Consider the following 16,390-nt stretch of genomic DNA (forward strand, 5'->3'; position numbering starts at 1 on the left):
CAGCATACAATGACATTCTAGACGATTCGGTGCTTCCAACTTTGTGGCAGCAGTTTGGGGAAGGCCCTTTCCTGTTTCAGCATGACAATGCCTCTGTGCACAAAGCGAGGTTCATACAGAAATGGTTTGTCGAGATCGGTGTGGAAGAACTTGACTGGTCTACATAGAGCCCCGACCTCAACCCCATCGAACACCTTTGGGATGAATTGGAACGCAGACTGCGAGCCAGGCCTAACCACCCAACATCAGTGCCCGACCTCACTAATGCTCTTGTGACTGAATGGAAGCAAGTCCCCACAGTAATGTTCCAACATCAAATGGAACGCATTCCCAGAAGAGTGGAGGCTGTTATAGCAGCAAAGGGGGACCAACTCCATATTAATGCCCGTGATTTTGGAATGAGATGTTCGACACATACTGCGCACCATATCTCTGTTGCAGAGGGACAAGAAAGCCATGAGAAAACAAGTTTTGATCAGACATAAAAGTGCTAAAAAGAAATTGGCTCCCTATTTAAAAAGAAGATGGAGAACAAGCTATGAAGGAAAAATACTGGAACTTTGGCACAGGTAAAGTCAACTAGAGCAGCAAAAATTATTTTTCAATATTGTCAAAACTATATGATATATTGGATTGAGTTTTTACTCATCACAAATGGTTGTCTCAAATTGCACCCTATTCCCTAAATAGTGCACTCAGGGGCCAGTTTATTAGGTACACCACCCGATTCACGAAAATGGTTTCTAGGGTTTACCGAGAATGGTGCAACAAACAAAAAACATCCATTCAGCGGCAGTCCTGTGGGCGAAAACAGCTTGTTGATGAGAGAGGTTGAAGGAGAATGGCAAGTATTGTGCAAGCTAACAGGTGGACAAATAACGGCACATTACCACAGTGGTGTGTAGAACGGCATCTCAGAATGCACAACTCGTCAGTCTTTGTCACAGACGGACTATTGCAGCAGACGACCACAGCGGGTTCCACTCCTATCAGCTAAAAACAAGAAGAAACCCCTCCAGTGGGCACGCCCTCACCAGCACTGGACAACTGAGTGGAAGAACGTTGCCTGGTCTGACGAATCCCGGTTCCTGTTGCGTCATGCTGACGGCAGAGTCAGGATTTGTCGTAAGCAGCATTAGTTCATGGCCCCATCCTGCCTGGTGTCAACGGTACAGGCTGGTGGCAGTGGTGTAATGGTGTAGGGAATGTTTTCCTGGCAAACGTTAGGTCCCTTCATCCCAATTGAGCAACATTTGAACTACACAGCGTAACTGAACATTGTTGCTGACCAGGTGCACCCCTTCATGGACACAGGGGGTCCAACCCAGTACTAGATTGGTGTACCTAATAAATTGTGTAGATGGAGTAGGGTGCCATTTTGAATACAAGACAATGTGATGTTAGAAAATACTGACTAAACACATACTATTTTCCAATGAAGCATGTGAGTGTCTCTACATGTGTACAGTATAGTGTTGTAGTGACTGTATTCACTGTCATTTCTTCTCAAAGTTTAAATCCTGAGTTTATGGCCTGTTTTATTAAAATGTAATTATTGATTTTCCTAACTGAACAACCAACAGCAACTTGTGACCTATCCCCTACTACTTTATAGTGCACTACTATTGACCAGAGCCCTATATAGGGAATAGGTGCCATCTGGGACTTATCTATAGACCTACCTCTAGAATGCAGTAGTCTGTTCCTCTGGCAAACAGGAGAGTGGCATGGTGGGACAAGGTTCTCAGTCTGAGAGACAGTTTCATCTCCTCTCTATAGCGGTTCTCCATCAGACGATACCTGATGTAACCCTTCCCACTGAACCATAGAGACTGACCTCCTGTGGTTTAAAAATAACATGTAGACGGATCAGTTATGTGACATCTTCCATCTCTGTTACTAATATCGGTTTTGCTGGTGACTGAAGTAATGGTTATATCGGATCTGAAGAAACAGGAGCCATTCTATTCATCTTGAATGTGAGAATAATGTCTAGCAAAGTTAGACTAAAGAAACAGTCATTGAAACACTATCTTGGTTGATGATCTGTTTGGTTGTTTGAGTGACAGACAGTACCTGAGCAGCCTCCCTGTTGGTCAGGTGGACAGACACAGCTGTATGGTCCCTCTCTTTGGTTGGACACACATCCCTCAGGACAGGGCTTCTCCTCACAGAGCTTCAACACAGGACACTCACCACCTAGTACCGAACATATCAAATCATTACAATGAGGGAGAGGACACATCCTAAACGGCACTCCATTCCCTATACAATGCACTACTTTTTTTAGGGAAAAAAGTGCCATTTGGGATGCGGCCGAAATGTAGTGTATTGGACGACTTCTATTGTTTTATCAATAACTTGACGATATGTGATGTGTGTTGGTGTGTGGTGTGTTGTGGTAGTGTGTGATGTGGTGTGTGATGTGTTATGTGGTGTGTGATGTGTTATGTGATGTGTGGTGGTGTGTGATGTGTGGTGGTGTGTGATGTGTGGTGGTGTGTGATGTTTGGTGTGTTATGTGGTGTGTGGTGTGTGAGGTGTGAGGTGTGAGGTGTGGTGGTGTGGTGGTGTGGTGGTGTGAGGTGTGAGGTGTGATGTGTGGTGTTGTGTGTGAGGTGTGAGGTGTGGTGGTGTGGTGGTGTGGTGGTGTGAGGTGTGAGGTGTGATGTGTGGTGTTGTGTGTGATGCGTGATGTACCTTTACAGAGGCACACAGCAGATCTGTGATGTGGCGGGGTGATGAGGCTGAGTCTAGCCGTGCTGTAGGTGGTCAGGAAGTTCTGGTCCAGGGTGACCACCTCACTACAGAGCATGGCAGGACAGTCCAAGCCTGCACATAGCTTCCTGAACACCCTGACCACGCGGAGGCCTGTAACCTCCTGGATTGCACCCACAGAGGCATTGAGCTTACGAAGGAGGATCCCGTCCTTGGTAGTGGTCAGGGGGCTACCGGGAGGTGACCGCTCCAGAGCCAGCAGGACATCCAGGCTACCAGGGGGCTCACAGGGCTGCAGACTGACCAGCTGGACATCACTCCTCTTGATCCCTGCCACCATGCGCAGCACCCTCAGGAAGCCCCTCCAGTGCTCCCCTACGAACTCCTCGGGGCCCACCCCAGCCAGACGAACGGCCACGGAGCTCTCCAGCATGCGCTTGGTCACCTGGTGGACGTGCACACTGACACCGGTTGCCGTGGTGAAGCGTCCATCAGTAACGGTGACGTTGAGCAGGTAGTGGCCCAGCTTGAGGACGTGACCCGGCCGGGTCACCAGACGGCCATCTGAAGGGGACAGGGAGAACAGTAGCGTATTGGCTAAATTGGGCTGGAGGTTGTAGGTCAGGGAGTCATAGAGGTCCTGGTCAGTGGCTCGGATCTGACCCAGCACCCCGCCCGGATAGGCCTCTCCTGGGGTGGAGATGAGTACCTCCAGGGGGAGGATAGCAGGGGGGTGGAGGCTCTCTTGGATCACCCTGATATTGATCACTGTGGAGGCCAGGATTGGTGGTCTGCCACTGTCTAGCACCTGAGGAAACATAACACAACAGAACCACAACATCATTATTACAACCTATCACTATAATCACTACCCAGTGCTTGAATTCCTCACTTCAGGTTAAGAGGATAAAATAACAGGCTTGCAAGTGCCATTGATGACCAGAGGGGGGAGTTGGTGGACTGGTGGTCACTGCTGCTTCTGGGATAAAGGACAGAATCAATACTGGAATGAGGGCAATCTGTACAAACTCTGGGATTAAAGGAGAAAATCAATACTGGAATGAGGGCAATCTGTACCTACTCTGATATTAAAGGAGGGAATCAATACTGGAATGAGGGCAACTTGTACAAACTCTGGGATTAAAGGAGAGAATCAATACTGGAACTGGAGCAATCTGTACAAACTCTGTTATGATCACATAAGTTTACAACCATTCCTGTGTTTCCAGTGAACCTACTGGTGCTCCCTGATACAGACAGCAGGTATACTACCCTTCCACTATTCCCTGGGTGCCGATTAAGTGGATGTCGATTAAGGGAGCCCCCCGCAACTCTCTGATTCAGAGGGGTTGGGTTAAATGCGGAAGACACATTTCAGTTGAATGCATTCAGTTGTACAGCTGACTAGGTATCCCCCTTTCCCTTTCAACCATTCCTGTATTTCCAGTGAACCTACTGGTGCTCCCTGATACAGACAGCAGATATACCACCCTTCAGTCACCTCAATGGTTGATCTATTACTATTCATTTACTGTATCAAGTACAAAACACATTTCAGAAAATTGTAATACTACTTTTAGCCTAATTAGCATTTTGTGAATGTAGACCAACCTGAGCATGTAGTATGTAGTGGTCCTTTACTGTGCGGTCCAGCAGTGTGGTGGTCCTGAGGGTTCCCTGGGGGTCTATTAGGAAGGAGCCTCCCTCATCTCCCCCAAGGATGATGAAGGAGAATGGGGGGCCGTTGTGGGAGGCATCCCTATCTGTTACAGTCAGCTTGAGAACACTGTTCCCTACTGGGACACTCTCCTGGGGTAGAGAGGGGGGGAAAGAAAGAGGGAGGGAGAGCGAGACAGAGGGAGGGGGACAGAGGGGGGGGGGAGAAAGAGGGAGGGAGAGCGAGGGAGAGAGAGACAGAGGGAGGGGGAGAGAGAGAGGGAGAGAGATTCCATATCCATGCCTTTCGATGTTGATTCAGGAGCTACTGTTCAGAGGCTTAATGAAGCTCCCTCGTTTATCCTTTCTATTCTCAGCTATACATCCTGTATCTGTACCTCACACTATTCCTTACACTCATCTGCTTCAAGTGCAACTCTATGGCACCCAATAACGTTTCTGAGGCGTCTTAACTTCAGTTAACTTGCACCCTCCAGCTAAACCTCACTTCATTTAAGAAGTGTAGTCAGTGTTGTTGGATTTAATCTCTATCTCATCTCTGTGGCATGTCTACCTCTGACCTGTCTGTCTTACCTGGATGACAAGGCTGTAGTCAGCCTCAGAGAACACGGGCGCATTATCATTCACATCCGAAACGTCAATGTTGACCAGGGCACTGCTGGATCTGGATGGACTCCCACTGTCTGATGCCAGTACCGTCAGAGTGTACGCAGGCACCTAGTTTAACACAGAGTAAAGGGGTGGGAAAAAAATCAGCTCTAGACTTTGTGAGCAATTAAAAACAATTGAGGCTTGTAACATTGCCAATACTTGTCTGCTTCAAACTGTGACAATTGGAGTGTTAATTGTGCTCTGTTGAATGAGAGGAACATGGGAAGAATGTGGAAAGTTAGTTCGCTACCTTTTCTCGGTCTAAGGGGCAAACAACCTTCACCTCACCGCTGACCGTGTCTATGGTGAAGGGCCCGGCTTGGTTGCCCTTGACGATTGAGAAGTGGATGTGATTGTTGGAGGGACCATCGATGTCATCAGCCATCACCTTAACAACAAAGAACAGAGTGCATGAATGGACATGTTAACAATAGTAACAATAGTGCATCAGACGTTTTCTAGTAAAATGACACTGCAGGATTTCCCTTTCTTTCTACAGAGCATTTGAGTACAAATCAAAGCTTGAAAATGTTTCATTTATAGTGATTGCGGTCTTCATACCACTGGACACTCACCGTCAACATGGTCAGGCCCATGTCGGTATCTTCACTGATCACAGCAGAGTACACCTCCTGGCTGAAGACAGGAGAGTTGTCATTGACATCTGTCAAGTAGATGGTTACCGTGGCAATGTCACCTTGGCTCGTCCTGCCTTTGTCCGAGGCCTGTACTGTCAAATAGTGCTCATGGGACGCTTCATAATCCAGAGCCTTGGTCACAAATATGTCACCTGTAGACACACATACATACGCTCAGTAAAGGGACACTAAACTCACATGACTAGGACAGCCTTTTCAATGGCAATCCTCATTTTATGTCATAAACAATAAAGTTGACATTTATAGTATAGCTACCGGTGTGTGAGTCCATGCTGAACATCCCATGCTCGTTGCCGTTGACGATGGAGTAGGTGATGTCAGCGGTGGCCTTGGGGTCTCCGCTAGCTGCAAACACCCTGACCACCTGGGTCCCCAAGGTGACGTCCTCTGACACCGTGACGCCGTAGTCCCTGTTTTGGAAGGCCGGGGGTCTGTCGTTGACGCTGAGCACAGAGACCAGCACGGAGCAGACAGAGGACAGTCTTCTGGGTGAGCCCTGGTCTGTGGCCCGGACACGCAGCGTGTACCCAGCCTGGGTCCTCACCAGGGGCCGCTCCACACGGACCAGCCCTGAATGCTGCTGGATGGAGAACCGGCCATCGGCTGAGTCCTCAAAGGAATACAGGATCCTGCTGTTGTTTCCTAGAGAGAGGGACAGAGAGTTTAACCCATAAACGCACAGCCATCTCCACTCTATCCTACATGAACAATCCAGATGAAATGGGAGGTCAATGGCGTTTTGACCAGAGCTTGCCCAGCCCAAGCATATCCAGCATACTATATCTGACCACAGTCATTTGTTAGGATAACTGCACGGCAGCTGAGTGAATTGGGGCCAAATCTCTCCATGATCTCAACGACCTCCGGCCATCAGATGACAAGGCATTTCATTAACTGATCCTGAACGATGGATGTTATTGAGGCCAGGGAGTGTGAGTCTGTCTGTGATGACATGGACATCCTCTGGGCAGGTCTGTGTTTAGGTCTGTGATTAGTGTACACATTAGGGTTGTTTATGATAGAGGCCCAGCTGGGGCCTCACAACAACAGACCCTAATGAATACAGCCAGGCAGGCATCACAAATTAAACCCAACTCCCGACATTTATGATGCAACCAAAGAAAGAAAGGAATATGCTGCATAACTCAACTCTTATCACAGATTAAAGTCTGTCTGGCTCTCTATCACAGCAGGCCCCAGTGGAGATACGGAAAGTCCAAGCTAGGAGTCCAAGGAGAAATATCTAGGCGAAATACAAATGGCTCCAAGGAAAGCAATATTTTCTCAATATGAAGTGCTGAAAAGCACCAGTAAGAGGTCAATTAGAGGTATATTGGAACAAACAGCTACAATGTGTTGTAAATCCACACAACAACACTGTTGTTGCACAACTACATCCTCATACAGTAAACTCTTTCTGCTGGGAACAGAACCTGCGTCCCAAATGGCATACTCCCTACTACATAATACTCTACTTTTGGCCAAACCCTTATGGGCCCTGGTCAAAAGTAGGGAACTAAATAGGGAATAAACAGAGTGTCATATCCAGCGTGACGTAAGTCAGTGCATTCATCTTAAGATAGCTAGGTGAGAGAACCACATTTCATAGTAAGTACATTTTCCCTCAAAGTAGTAATCAGCAAAGTAGATGCACTTGTAATTTCATACTAGCAAGTGTTTCAAAATATATACTGTATACTATATATATATTGACCATGTGTGGGTGTGTTTTCACCCTGGTTAGGGCTGTTGACTGAAGCAAACTACCTAATGTATAGTGGATACCATCTCTTTATACTCGTATTGGACCAATGGACCAATGGACAAAAGCACTGTCCGTATCAATCACTCACTGCATTAAGTCCATATAGAGGAAGTCTTTCATTCTTTTGTTGTCGTTTTCCTGTTGCTTGGTTGGTTGGAGAGGAAATATTATTTACACAGCTTGCCAGTGTTTAATTGGATTTCGAGGAATATTTGGGCTTGACTGTTAACTGTTAAGAGGAAAGGACTACTGTCAATAACAGACTAAATAACATTGTCAGTTTATCATCAAAGCAATCTTTTTCCAGTTGAATAATTCCATCAGCCTGGGTCGTGTTAATTTGTGTTTCTATGTGTGTGTGTCTTCCGTTAATACCAGGATAAAGCACAGACCTCATATCTCTGTCTTACTACATAATTGATTACTTGCAACAAAGAGCAACCAGCGCTTGCTTACACTTTCATTATGACTTTGGAAACTTCTGCAAGGCTAACTTCAAAAGGTATACCACACCAACCATTTATTATGAATGTGAATTAGGACTTTTCTCAAGGCTCTTTATTCATTACATCAGCATATCTATTCTAATTGATCTGTAAATCGTGATATTGCCGCACATTTATTACATTAGCTCTGTCTAATAACAGGATATATCTTATCATAACATGAATACTTTTCGGCAAGTTAATGCCTCTTACCGGCATCCAGATCAGTGGCCTGTAGCCGTGCCACATACGCGTTTATCTCAGTGTTCTCAAAGACAGTGACAGGGTAGGGGTCAGCTGTGAACTCAGGAGCGTTATCGTTGACATCTCCCACTGTTATCACCACATTAGCCTGGCAGTAACGCTGTCCTCCGTCCTCCGCTTGCACCAATAGACTGTACACATCCCTCTCCTCACGGTCCAACGGCAACAGGGTTCTCAGCCGGCCTTCAGAAAACACACAGCACAGACAACTACGTCTTAGGTTCTACAGGCTCCACTCCTAGAACATTTACTAGTAACATTTGGTGAACAATTTTCACCAAACATGATGATTATATGTTTGATTGATATACAGTACCTGTGTCTGATTCAATGCTAAAGTAATCAGCTCCATCTCCAGAGAGAGTGTATGAGATCTGAGCGTTGGATTGGATGTCTGCATCAATGGCAGAGACTCGCAGGACCAGCCTCCCTTCAGGAGTGTTCTCAGGGACTGTCTGGGCATAGAGAGCCTGTAGAGGAGTCATGGACGTTACATGACGTAAACAACTCTGTAAGAAACTCAACAAAATAAATATAAACTTTTGGACTTCGTATTACATAGAAACGTCATATTATAAAGAAACTTCATAGGACTTCATATTACATAGAAACTTCGTAGGGTCATTTTGTTTAAAAGTACTTTCACTCTGTTACAGTATGTTCTCTAAGTGCCTTTGTACTGTACAACCCTTACCCTCTCACAGACAGGACTGTTGTCGTTTTGCACTGCCCAACCCGTACCCTCTCACAGACAGGACTGTTGTCGTTTTGCACTGCCCAACCCGTACCCTCTCACAGACAGGACTGTTGTCGTTTTGCACTGCCCAACCCGTACCCTCTCACAGACAGGACTGTTGTCGTTTTGCACTGCCCAACCCGTACCCTCTCACAGACAGGACTGTTGTCATTTTGCACTGCCCAACCCGTACCCTCTCACAGACAGGACTGTTGTCGTTTTGCACTGCCCAACCCGTACCCTCTCACAGACAGGACTGTTGTCGTTTTGCACTGCCCAACCCGTACCCTCTCACAGACAGGACTGTTGTCGTTTTGCACTGCCCAACCCGTACCCTCTCACAGACAGGACTGTTGTCGTTTTGCACTGCCCAACCCGTACCCTCTCACAGACAGGACTGTTGTCGTTTTGCACTGCCCAACCCTTACCCTCTCACAGACAGGACTGTTGTCGTTTTGCACTGCCCAACCCTTACCCTCTCACAGACAGGACTGTTGTCGTTTTGCACTGCCCAACCCGTACCCTCTCACAGACAGGACTGTTGTCGTTTTGCACTGCCCAACCCTTACCCTCTCACAGACAGGACTGTTGTCGTTTTGCACTGCCCAACCCTTACCCTCTCACAGACAGGACTGTTGTCATTTGCATCGAGGACACTGATCTCCACAGTGGCTGTGGTCACAGACGTTCCGTCGGAAGCAGTGACGTTCAGGAGGTAACTGTCCCTCTCCTCTCTGTCCAGAGCTCTCCTCACCACCACCCTCCACTCCCCCTGAGAGTGCTCCAGGTCAAACTGAGCCCGTGGATCACCTCCTGGGAGAGGCAAAATACATTTCACATTCAGGGTAACAAACAATCTTGCAAAATTATCCAAAGCAACTGAAACATCTCTGTAACATTCTGTAATTCAAAGACAATCTGTTTACTCAAGCCAGCTAGAGTACCTGTGATGAAACAGCAGATTGGCTTGTTGAGGTCTTCAGAGTCTCTGTCGGTGGTCCTCAGGACTGCTATGGCCCTGCTAGGAACGGGGATGTCCTCACTGACGCTGGCCCTGAACACCTCCGCCATGAAGCGCATAGGATTGTCATTCACATCTACCACCGTCACCTCCACTGTGGCAGCGGTATTCAGCCTCCCGTCATGCCCTCTGTCTGTAGCTAGTACTGCTACTGAGTACCGATCCTGCTGCTCCCGGTCCAGCTCCTTCAGGGTTGTGACCCACCCTGACTCTTCATCCACAGCAAACATCCCCAGGACCTCTACAGAGTTTTGATACTGGTCCAGACTGTAGGTAACCTGGCCGTTCACTCCTGAGTCTAGATCAGTAGCTTTCACCTGAATCACTGAGGTCCCTTTAGGTAGGTTCTCAACAACAAATGATCTGTAAGAATCCGATTCAAACTGTGGACTGTTATCGTTGACGTCCTGTACCTGAATATGGAGTTGGGCAGTAGTAATCACATCAATGTCCTCTAGGTCGCCCTGTGCCTGCAGAGTCAGCAGGTACCATTTAGTGGTTTCAAAGTCAAGACGTTTGGCTAGTTTGAGCTTCCCTGTGTCTGTGTTGACAACGAAGACTTGGTCTTGGTTGCTCTCAGGGGTGCTGCCTTTAACAAGGTTGTATATCAAAAGCTGCTCACTCTCTTGGATGACATCAATCTCAGAACCTATAGGAAGACCCTCACTGACTGACCATCTCTTCTGTAACTCAACTAGTTTTGGCACGGTCACCTCCTTGGGCAGTAGTCTGATGTATACTGGCACCAAAGTTTTTTTCGGTGGATCTCCAGCGTCTTTAGCACTCACATAAAAGGAAAAGAGGTCATTTTTATAAGCTGTAAAATTGTTTTTGGCAATTATATCACCATTGAGAGGATGTATGTCAAAACCTCCCACCTCAGATTGTACAGTGTAAGTGATGTCAGCATTGCTGCCTTCATCTGCGTCCACAGCAGTAACTCTGACTATGACAGTTCCTTCAGAGACATCCCTGGGAATATTGGCTTTGTATTCTGCTGCCCTGAACTGAGGAGCGTTATCGTTAACATCAGTCAGGATCACGTTGACAGAGGTGAAGCCTAGCTTTCCCCCTCCATCTTTAGCCATCAGACTAATAGAGATTAGGTTACTGATTACATTCTCTCTGTCTAAGCTTTCCACAGTAAAAATCTCCCCATTTTCATTGATAGTGAATTTGTCCTTTGCGACATCATTCACTATGTAATATGTCACCTTGCCATACACTCCAAGATCTTTATCGGTAGCTGTGACTTGAGTGACCAACGTGCCAACAGGTGAGTTCTCCAACAGCTCTACAACAGAGTCAGTGTGGGAGAAAGAGGGGCTGTGGAGGTTAGAAGTGACCACTGTGACCTGTACGTTACATACACTACTATAAAGCCCATCAGACACAGACACACTGAGGTTATAGAGTGTCTCCCTGTTCAGCTTGCGGTATTTCGATATGACAATCTCTCCACTCCTTCCGTCTATGGTGAAGCTGGAGTCCTCATTGCCAGAGAGTAGGGAGTACTCCAGGCGGTCAGTGTCTGACAGGTCAGCATCAGAGGTCCTCACACAGGCTACAAAATGACCCCTTTGGGCCAGCTGGCTAACCATAGCCTTATACAGATGCTGTGTGAAGACTGGTGGGTTGTCATTGATGTCTGTCACTGAGATGATGACTGGGACCTCACTGGATTGGGCAGGGACACCCCCATCCACAGCTCTGACCACCAACCTATGTTGTGGTCCCACCTCAAAGTCTAACAGGCCAGAGGTCATGATCACCCCACTGTCTTGGTCAATGGTGAAGTAATCTGAGCCACCCCCCTCCTCCACTAACTGGTAAAACAGCACTTTGTTGTTGCCCGAGTCTGAGTCTGTGGCAGACACCTGTAACACTGACGAGTCAATGTCAGCCAACTCAGACACACTAGCCTCATATAACCTCTCTTTGAAAGTCGGAGCATTATCATTGACGTCCTCCAAGATAATGTCAAGGAAAACCTCAGAGTGAGCCCCTGTAAGTGAGTCTGAGGCTCGGATACTAAGTCTGTATGCTGGGTGGGTCTCGTAGTCCAACGGCTGTACAACATGCAAGACACCAGTGATGAAACTAATGGAGAACTGACCTAAAGGGTCTCCCTTTGATATGCTATAGACAGTCCTTGGTCCCTCTGAAGCATTGGCCTGGATCTTTACAATGGAGGTGTCTAATGGAACATCCTCTGGTATAACTATGTCATAGGATGATTTTTCAAAAACAGGTACGGCTTTGCTCACCACTGTCACCGCCACCTCCACTGTTGCCGAGTGAGATGGGTCCCCTCTGTCTTTAGCGATGATGCTGATTGCAAACTTAGTGTCAACGTCTTTTGGGTGAATGGTCCTTTTGAGTGAGATTTCCCCTGTGGGGCTGATCTGAAAATATCCCCAGTCTTCTTTCAGCTGGTATTTGATCTCAGCATTCCTACCAATGTCTTTATCCACTGTGGTTATCTGCCTGACAACCTGACCCACTGCTGAATCTAACTGCACCAGGGCTGAGTAGGGGAGTCCCACGAACACAGGCTCATTGTCATTTACATCTTCAATGGTCACCACCACAAGAGCATGAGCCACCCCTGAGGATCTGTGTTCCTTCGTCACCTCCACAACGATCTCAAATGTATCCTGTTCCTCTCGATCGAAAGGTACTCCAGTCGTAAACAGCACACCAGAGGTGTGTCCAATTTCAAACCTCCCCTGTGGGTTCAGGATGGTGTAAAACAGAGGTTCGTTTAACCTTTTTCTCGCAGCAGTCACCACAGCCAGAGTTTTCCTCTCAGATGAGTTCTCTGGTAGAGAGACAGTATACAGGTCCTTGGCAAACGCCAGATCTTTGTTCTGATTCTCTCTTATGTTAATTTTGACCATGGCAGTCTTGGTGAACTTCCCATCAGACACTCTGACTGTCAACTCGTACCCATTTCGTAACTGGGCTGGATTCAAAACAGAAATAACGCCTGACTTGGGATCAATCATGAATTGACCTCCTATGTTTCCATCTGAGATAGAGAACAGTAGTTTGGAACCAACTCCTGAATCCAGATCAGTGGCGTTTATAGAAATCACCTTCACTCCACTGTAGGTTGGCACTATGACAGACGTCTCAAACACGTCTTGGCTGAATGTTGGGGGGCAATCATTGACATCAGTGATGTGGATGGTGACATAGGCTATGATCTCAGAGAAAAGTTGTGGCTTTCCACTGTCATGGACCTGCACAGTGAAGTTGAACTCTGACCTCTGCTCATAATCCAGGCCAGTGACAGTGCGAATGGCTCCGGTACTAGAGTCAATGGCGAAGTATTCAAGGGCATAGGGCTCTACAATCTGGTAGACCAGCCTGCCATTCAGATCACTGTCAGCATCAGTGGCTTGGATAACCAGACAAGACTTTCCATTGGTTAGCACCACACTGTTAACAGGGGCGGACTCACTGACAACTCCTCTGAACTCTGTCTGTGTGAACACTGGACTGTTGTCATTCTCATCTCTGAGGTGAATAAGGACTGTAACATAGTTCACCATCTCTGCCATGTTGGTGGCCTGCACTGTCAGTCTATATGAAGACACACTCTCATAGTCCAACAGCCTCTGAGTGACAACAACCCCAGAGGTTGGATTGATATCGAAGGCGTTGTTGACATTTCCCTCTCTGATCTGGTAGAGGACAGAAGAGTGACTGGAGGCAGAGACCAGAGTAACTAAGCTCCCTACAGGGGCTGTCTCACTGATAACAGCTGAGATCTCCTCCTCAGGGAACCTGGGCCTGGCGTTATCCGGCACAGTGACAGCTATACGTACTGTTGTCACCGCACTCAGTGGAGGCGCTCCTCTGTCTGACGCCTTTACAGCCAGCTCAAACTGACTCTTGTCGTCACGATCTAGCTCCTTAGCCACTGTAATGGTCCCCAGGACTAGGTCGATAGCAAACGAGTTGTCCTCGTTCCCTTGAAGGGAAAACAGCAAAAGAGAGTAAAAACCAAAGATATTAGTAACAGCATGGATTGTTATTCTACAGTCTGGTGTACTGTAGTTATTAATTAATAGTCAAAGACTAAAAAGTCATGGTACACAGAGAGTCATGGTTTCAACAGTGTGGTAGGAACAGTACTGTACCTGACTCTATGATGTAGCTGATCTCTGCATTGCTTCCTCTGTCTCGGTCCTGAGCCGTAACTTGAAGTACAGCCGATCCCACAGCAGCTGACTCAAACACCTGGCCTGAGTACCGGGGGCTGGTGAACCAGGGGGTGTTATCATTGGTGTCCTCCACGTTAACTATCACTCTGACCAGGTTACGCTTTATAGGCACACAATCATCACACACCTGGAAAACACATGGATCACAGTACTCATATAAGACATTATATCACACATGGGTAGGTGCTACACTGTACCAGTTATTCCTACAGGCCTGTTTCTCAAACAAAACATCAACCAAGACATCCACACAGACAAAGAAAGGACTGTTTATCCGCATGAATTGAAAGTTTTTTTTATACGCTTGATTTGATCTGAAAGGCTTGTTTGTCATCTTGATTTGATCTGATTTGAAAGGCTTGTTTGTCATCTTGATTTGATCTGATTTGAAAGGCTTGTTTGTCACCTTGATTTGATTTGAAAGGCTTGTTTATCAGCTTGATTTGCGTGTTATGAGTGATACATGACTCATTGTGCGTTCCAAATAATAGCACCCTCCTCCCTATATAGTGCACAACTTTTGTGGGCCATGGTCAAAAGTAGTGCACTATAAAGGAAATAGGGTGCCATCTGGTACACAGCCACGTTAAATACCTAGTGTTGTCTTACCATGACAGTGAGGGCGTGGCGGTAGATCCCTCATGTTGTCTTACCATGACAGTGAGGGCGTGGCGGTAGATCCCTCATGTCGTCTTACCATACAGTGAGGGTGTGGCGGTAGATCCCTCATGTCGTCTTACCATGACAGTGAGGGCGTGGCGGTAGATCCCTCATGTCGTCTTACCATACAGTGAGGGTGTGGCGGTAGATCCCTCATGTCGTCTTACCATGACAGTGAGGGTGTGGCGGTAGATCCCTCATGTCGTCTTACCATGACAGTGAGGGTGTGGCGGTAGATCCCTCATGTCGTCTTACCATGACAGTGAGGGTGTGGCGGTAGATCCCTCATGTCGTCTTACCATGACAGTGAGGGTGTGGCGGTAGATCCCTCATGTCGTCTTACCATGACAGTGAGGGTGTGGCGGTAGATCCCTCATGTCGTCTTACCATGACAGTGAGGGTGTGGCGGTAGATCCCTCATGTCGTCTTACCATGACAGTGAGGGTGTGGCGGTAGATCCCTCATGTCGTCTTACCATGACAGTGAGGGTGTGGCGGTAGATCCCTCATGTCGTCTTACCATGACAGTGAGGGTGTGGCGGTAGATCCCTCATGTCGTCTTACCATGACAGTGAGGGTGTGGCGGTAGATCCCTCATGTCGTCTTACCATGACAGTGAGGGTGTGGCGGTAGATCCCTCATGTCGTCTTACCATGACAGTGAGGGTGTGTTTGTTCATGACCTCGTGGTCCAGCGGTTCTGTGGTGTAGAGCTGTCCCGTCCCAGGGTCCAGCCTGAACCTCCTCTGGCTGAAGAGATCAGTGCTGCTCAGCAGAGTGAAGGTTAGCTTGGTCCTCTGGTCTCTGTCTGTGGCACTGAGCTGCAGAATGCCTGTTTCTGGTGCTGTGTCCTCTGGGATGCTGATCTCATACTGGGGCTGAGAGAACTGGGGCTGGTGGTTGTTGGTGTCAATCACTTTGATGAACACCTAGGTAAATGAAGACAGAGGCTGTGTATTTGTTGCACCAATTTCCAACATACTGCAAATTGAAAAGAGGCTGTTTGTTTCAAAATGCATTTAGTTACAACAGTATGCAAATGAAAATAACAGTATGCATTGCATATTAATTGCTGTCATGCATTGCTGTGTAAGTATTTGTTGCACCGATTTCCAACATCTTGCAAATTAACTTAACAGTAAGCTTTAAGTGCGGACATCTTCATTGCTGTCATGCATTACACTTTTATATTTAACATAGTCTTCCCTTGTTTCCTGAGTGGAATCAGCACTAAAAGTGTTCACTTCTAAGATCCTGTTTGAATGTCCAATATTTTGGTACTGTAGCTATTTTCAACATTAGTTCCATACTCCATAAACCCACATAAGAGGGGAAAGAGATGTGACTCAACAGCATTATGTGCAGGAACATATGGTAGTGTTATACTGAGGTAGAAATTGCCATAAATAAATGTGCTTTTTAGAGAAAAAGTTGCTACAAACAAACAAATGAAGAAAATGATTGGGTGTTTGGCAGATGTCTAGATGGCAATAAAACAGCTTGGGTAAACAATTCTCTAAACCT

General features: G+C 47.0%; 1 protein-coding gene across 1 annotated transcript in view; it reads right to left on the reverse strand.

The window, feature by feature from the left end:
• Positions 1 to 16,390, reverse strand: part of fat1b (FAT atypical cadherin 1b) — a 43,370-nt gene that overhangs the window by 14,231 nt on the left and 12,749 nt on the right. The window contains exons 10-23 of the mRNA XM_071411433.1: positions 15,520 to 15,795; positions 14,125 to 14,335; positions 9,900 to 13,955; positions 9,572 to 9,768; positions 8,536 to 8,689; positions 8,169 to 8,402; positions 5,961 to 6,347; positions 5,622 to 5,836; positions 5,297 to 5,434; positions 4,969 to 5,112; positions 4,330 to 4,527; positions 2,701 to 3,526; positions 2,077 to 2,199; positions 1,683 to 1,840 (exon numbers count right to left, since the gene is read on the reverse strand). Coding sequence (XP_071267534.1) covers positions 1,683 to 1,840; positions 2,077 to 2,199; positions 2,701 to 3,526; positions 4,330 to 4,527; positions 4,969 to 5,112; positions 5,297 to 5,434; positions 5,622 to 5,836; positions 5,961 to 6,347; positions 8,169 to 8,402; positions 8,536 to 8,689; positions 9,572 to 9,768; positions 9,900 to 13,955; positions 14,125 to 14,335; positions 15,520 to 15,795 — 7,317 coding nt within the window. The remainder of the gene's footprint in view (positions 1 to 1,682; positions 1,841 to 2,076; positions 2,200 to 2,700; positions 3,527 to 4,329; positions 4,528 to 4,968; positions 5,113 to 5,296; positions 5,435 to 5,621; positions 5,837 to 5,960; positions 6,348 to 8,168; positions 8,403 to 8,535; positions 8,690 to 9,571; positions 9,769 to 9,899; positions 13,956 to 14,124; positions 14,336 to 15,519; positions 15,796 to 16,390) is intronic.

This window comes from Salvelinus alpinus, chromosome 7 (assembly GCF_045679555.1).
Source record: "Salvelinus alpinus chromosome 7, SLU_Salpinus.1, whole genome shotgun sequence".
Classification (NCBI taxonomy): Eukaryota; Metazoa; Chordata; class Actinopteri; order Salmoniformes; family Salmonidae; genus Salvelinus; species Salvelinus alpinus.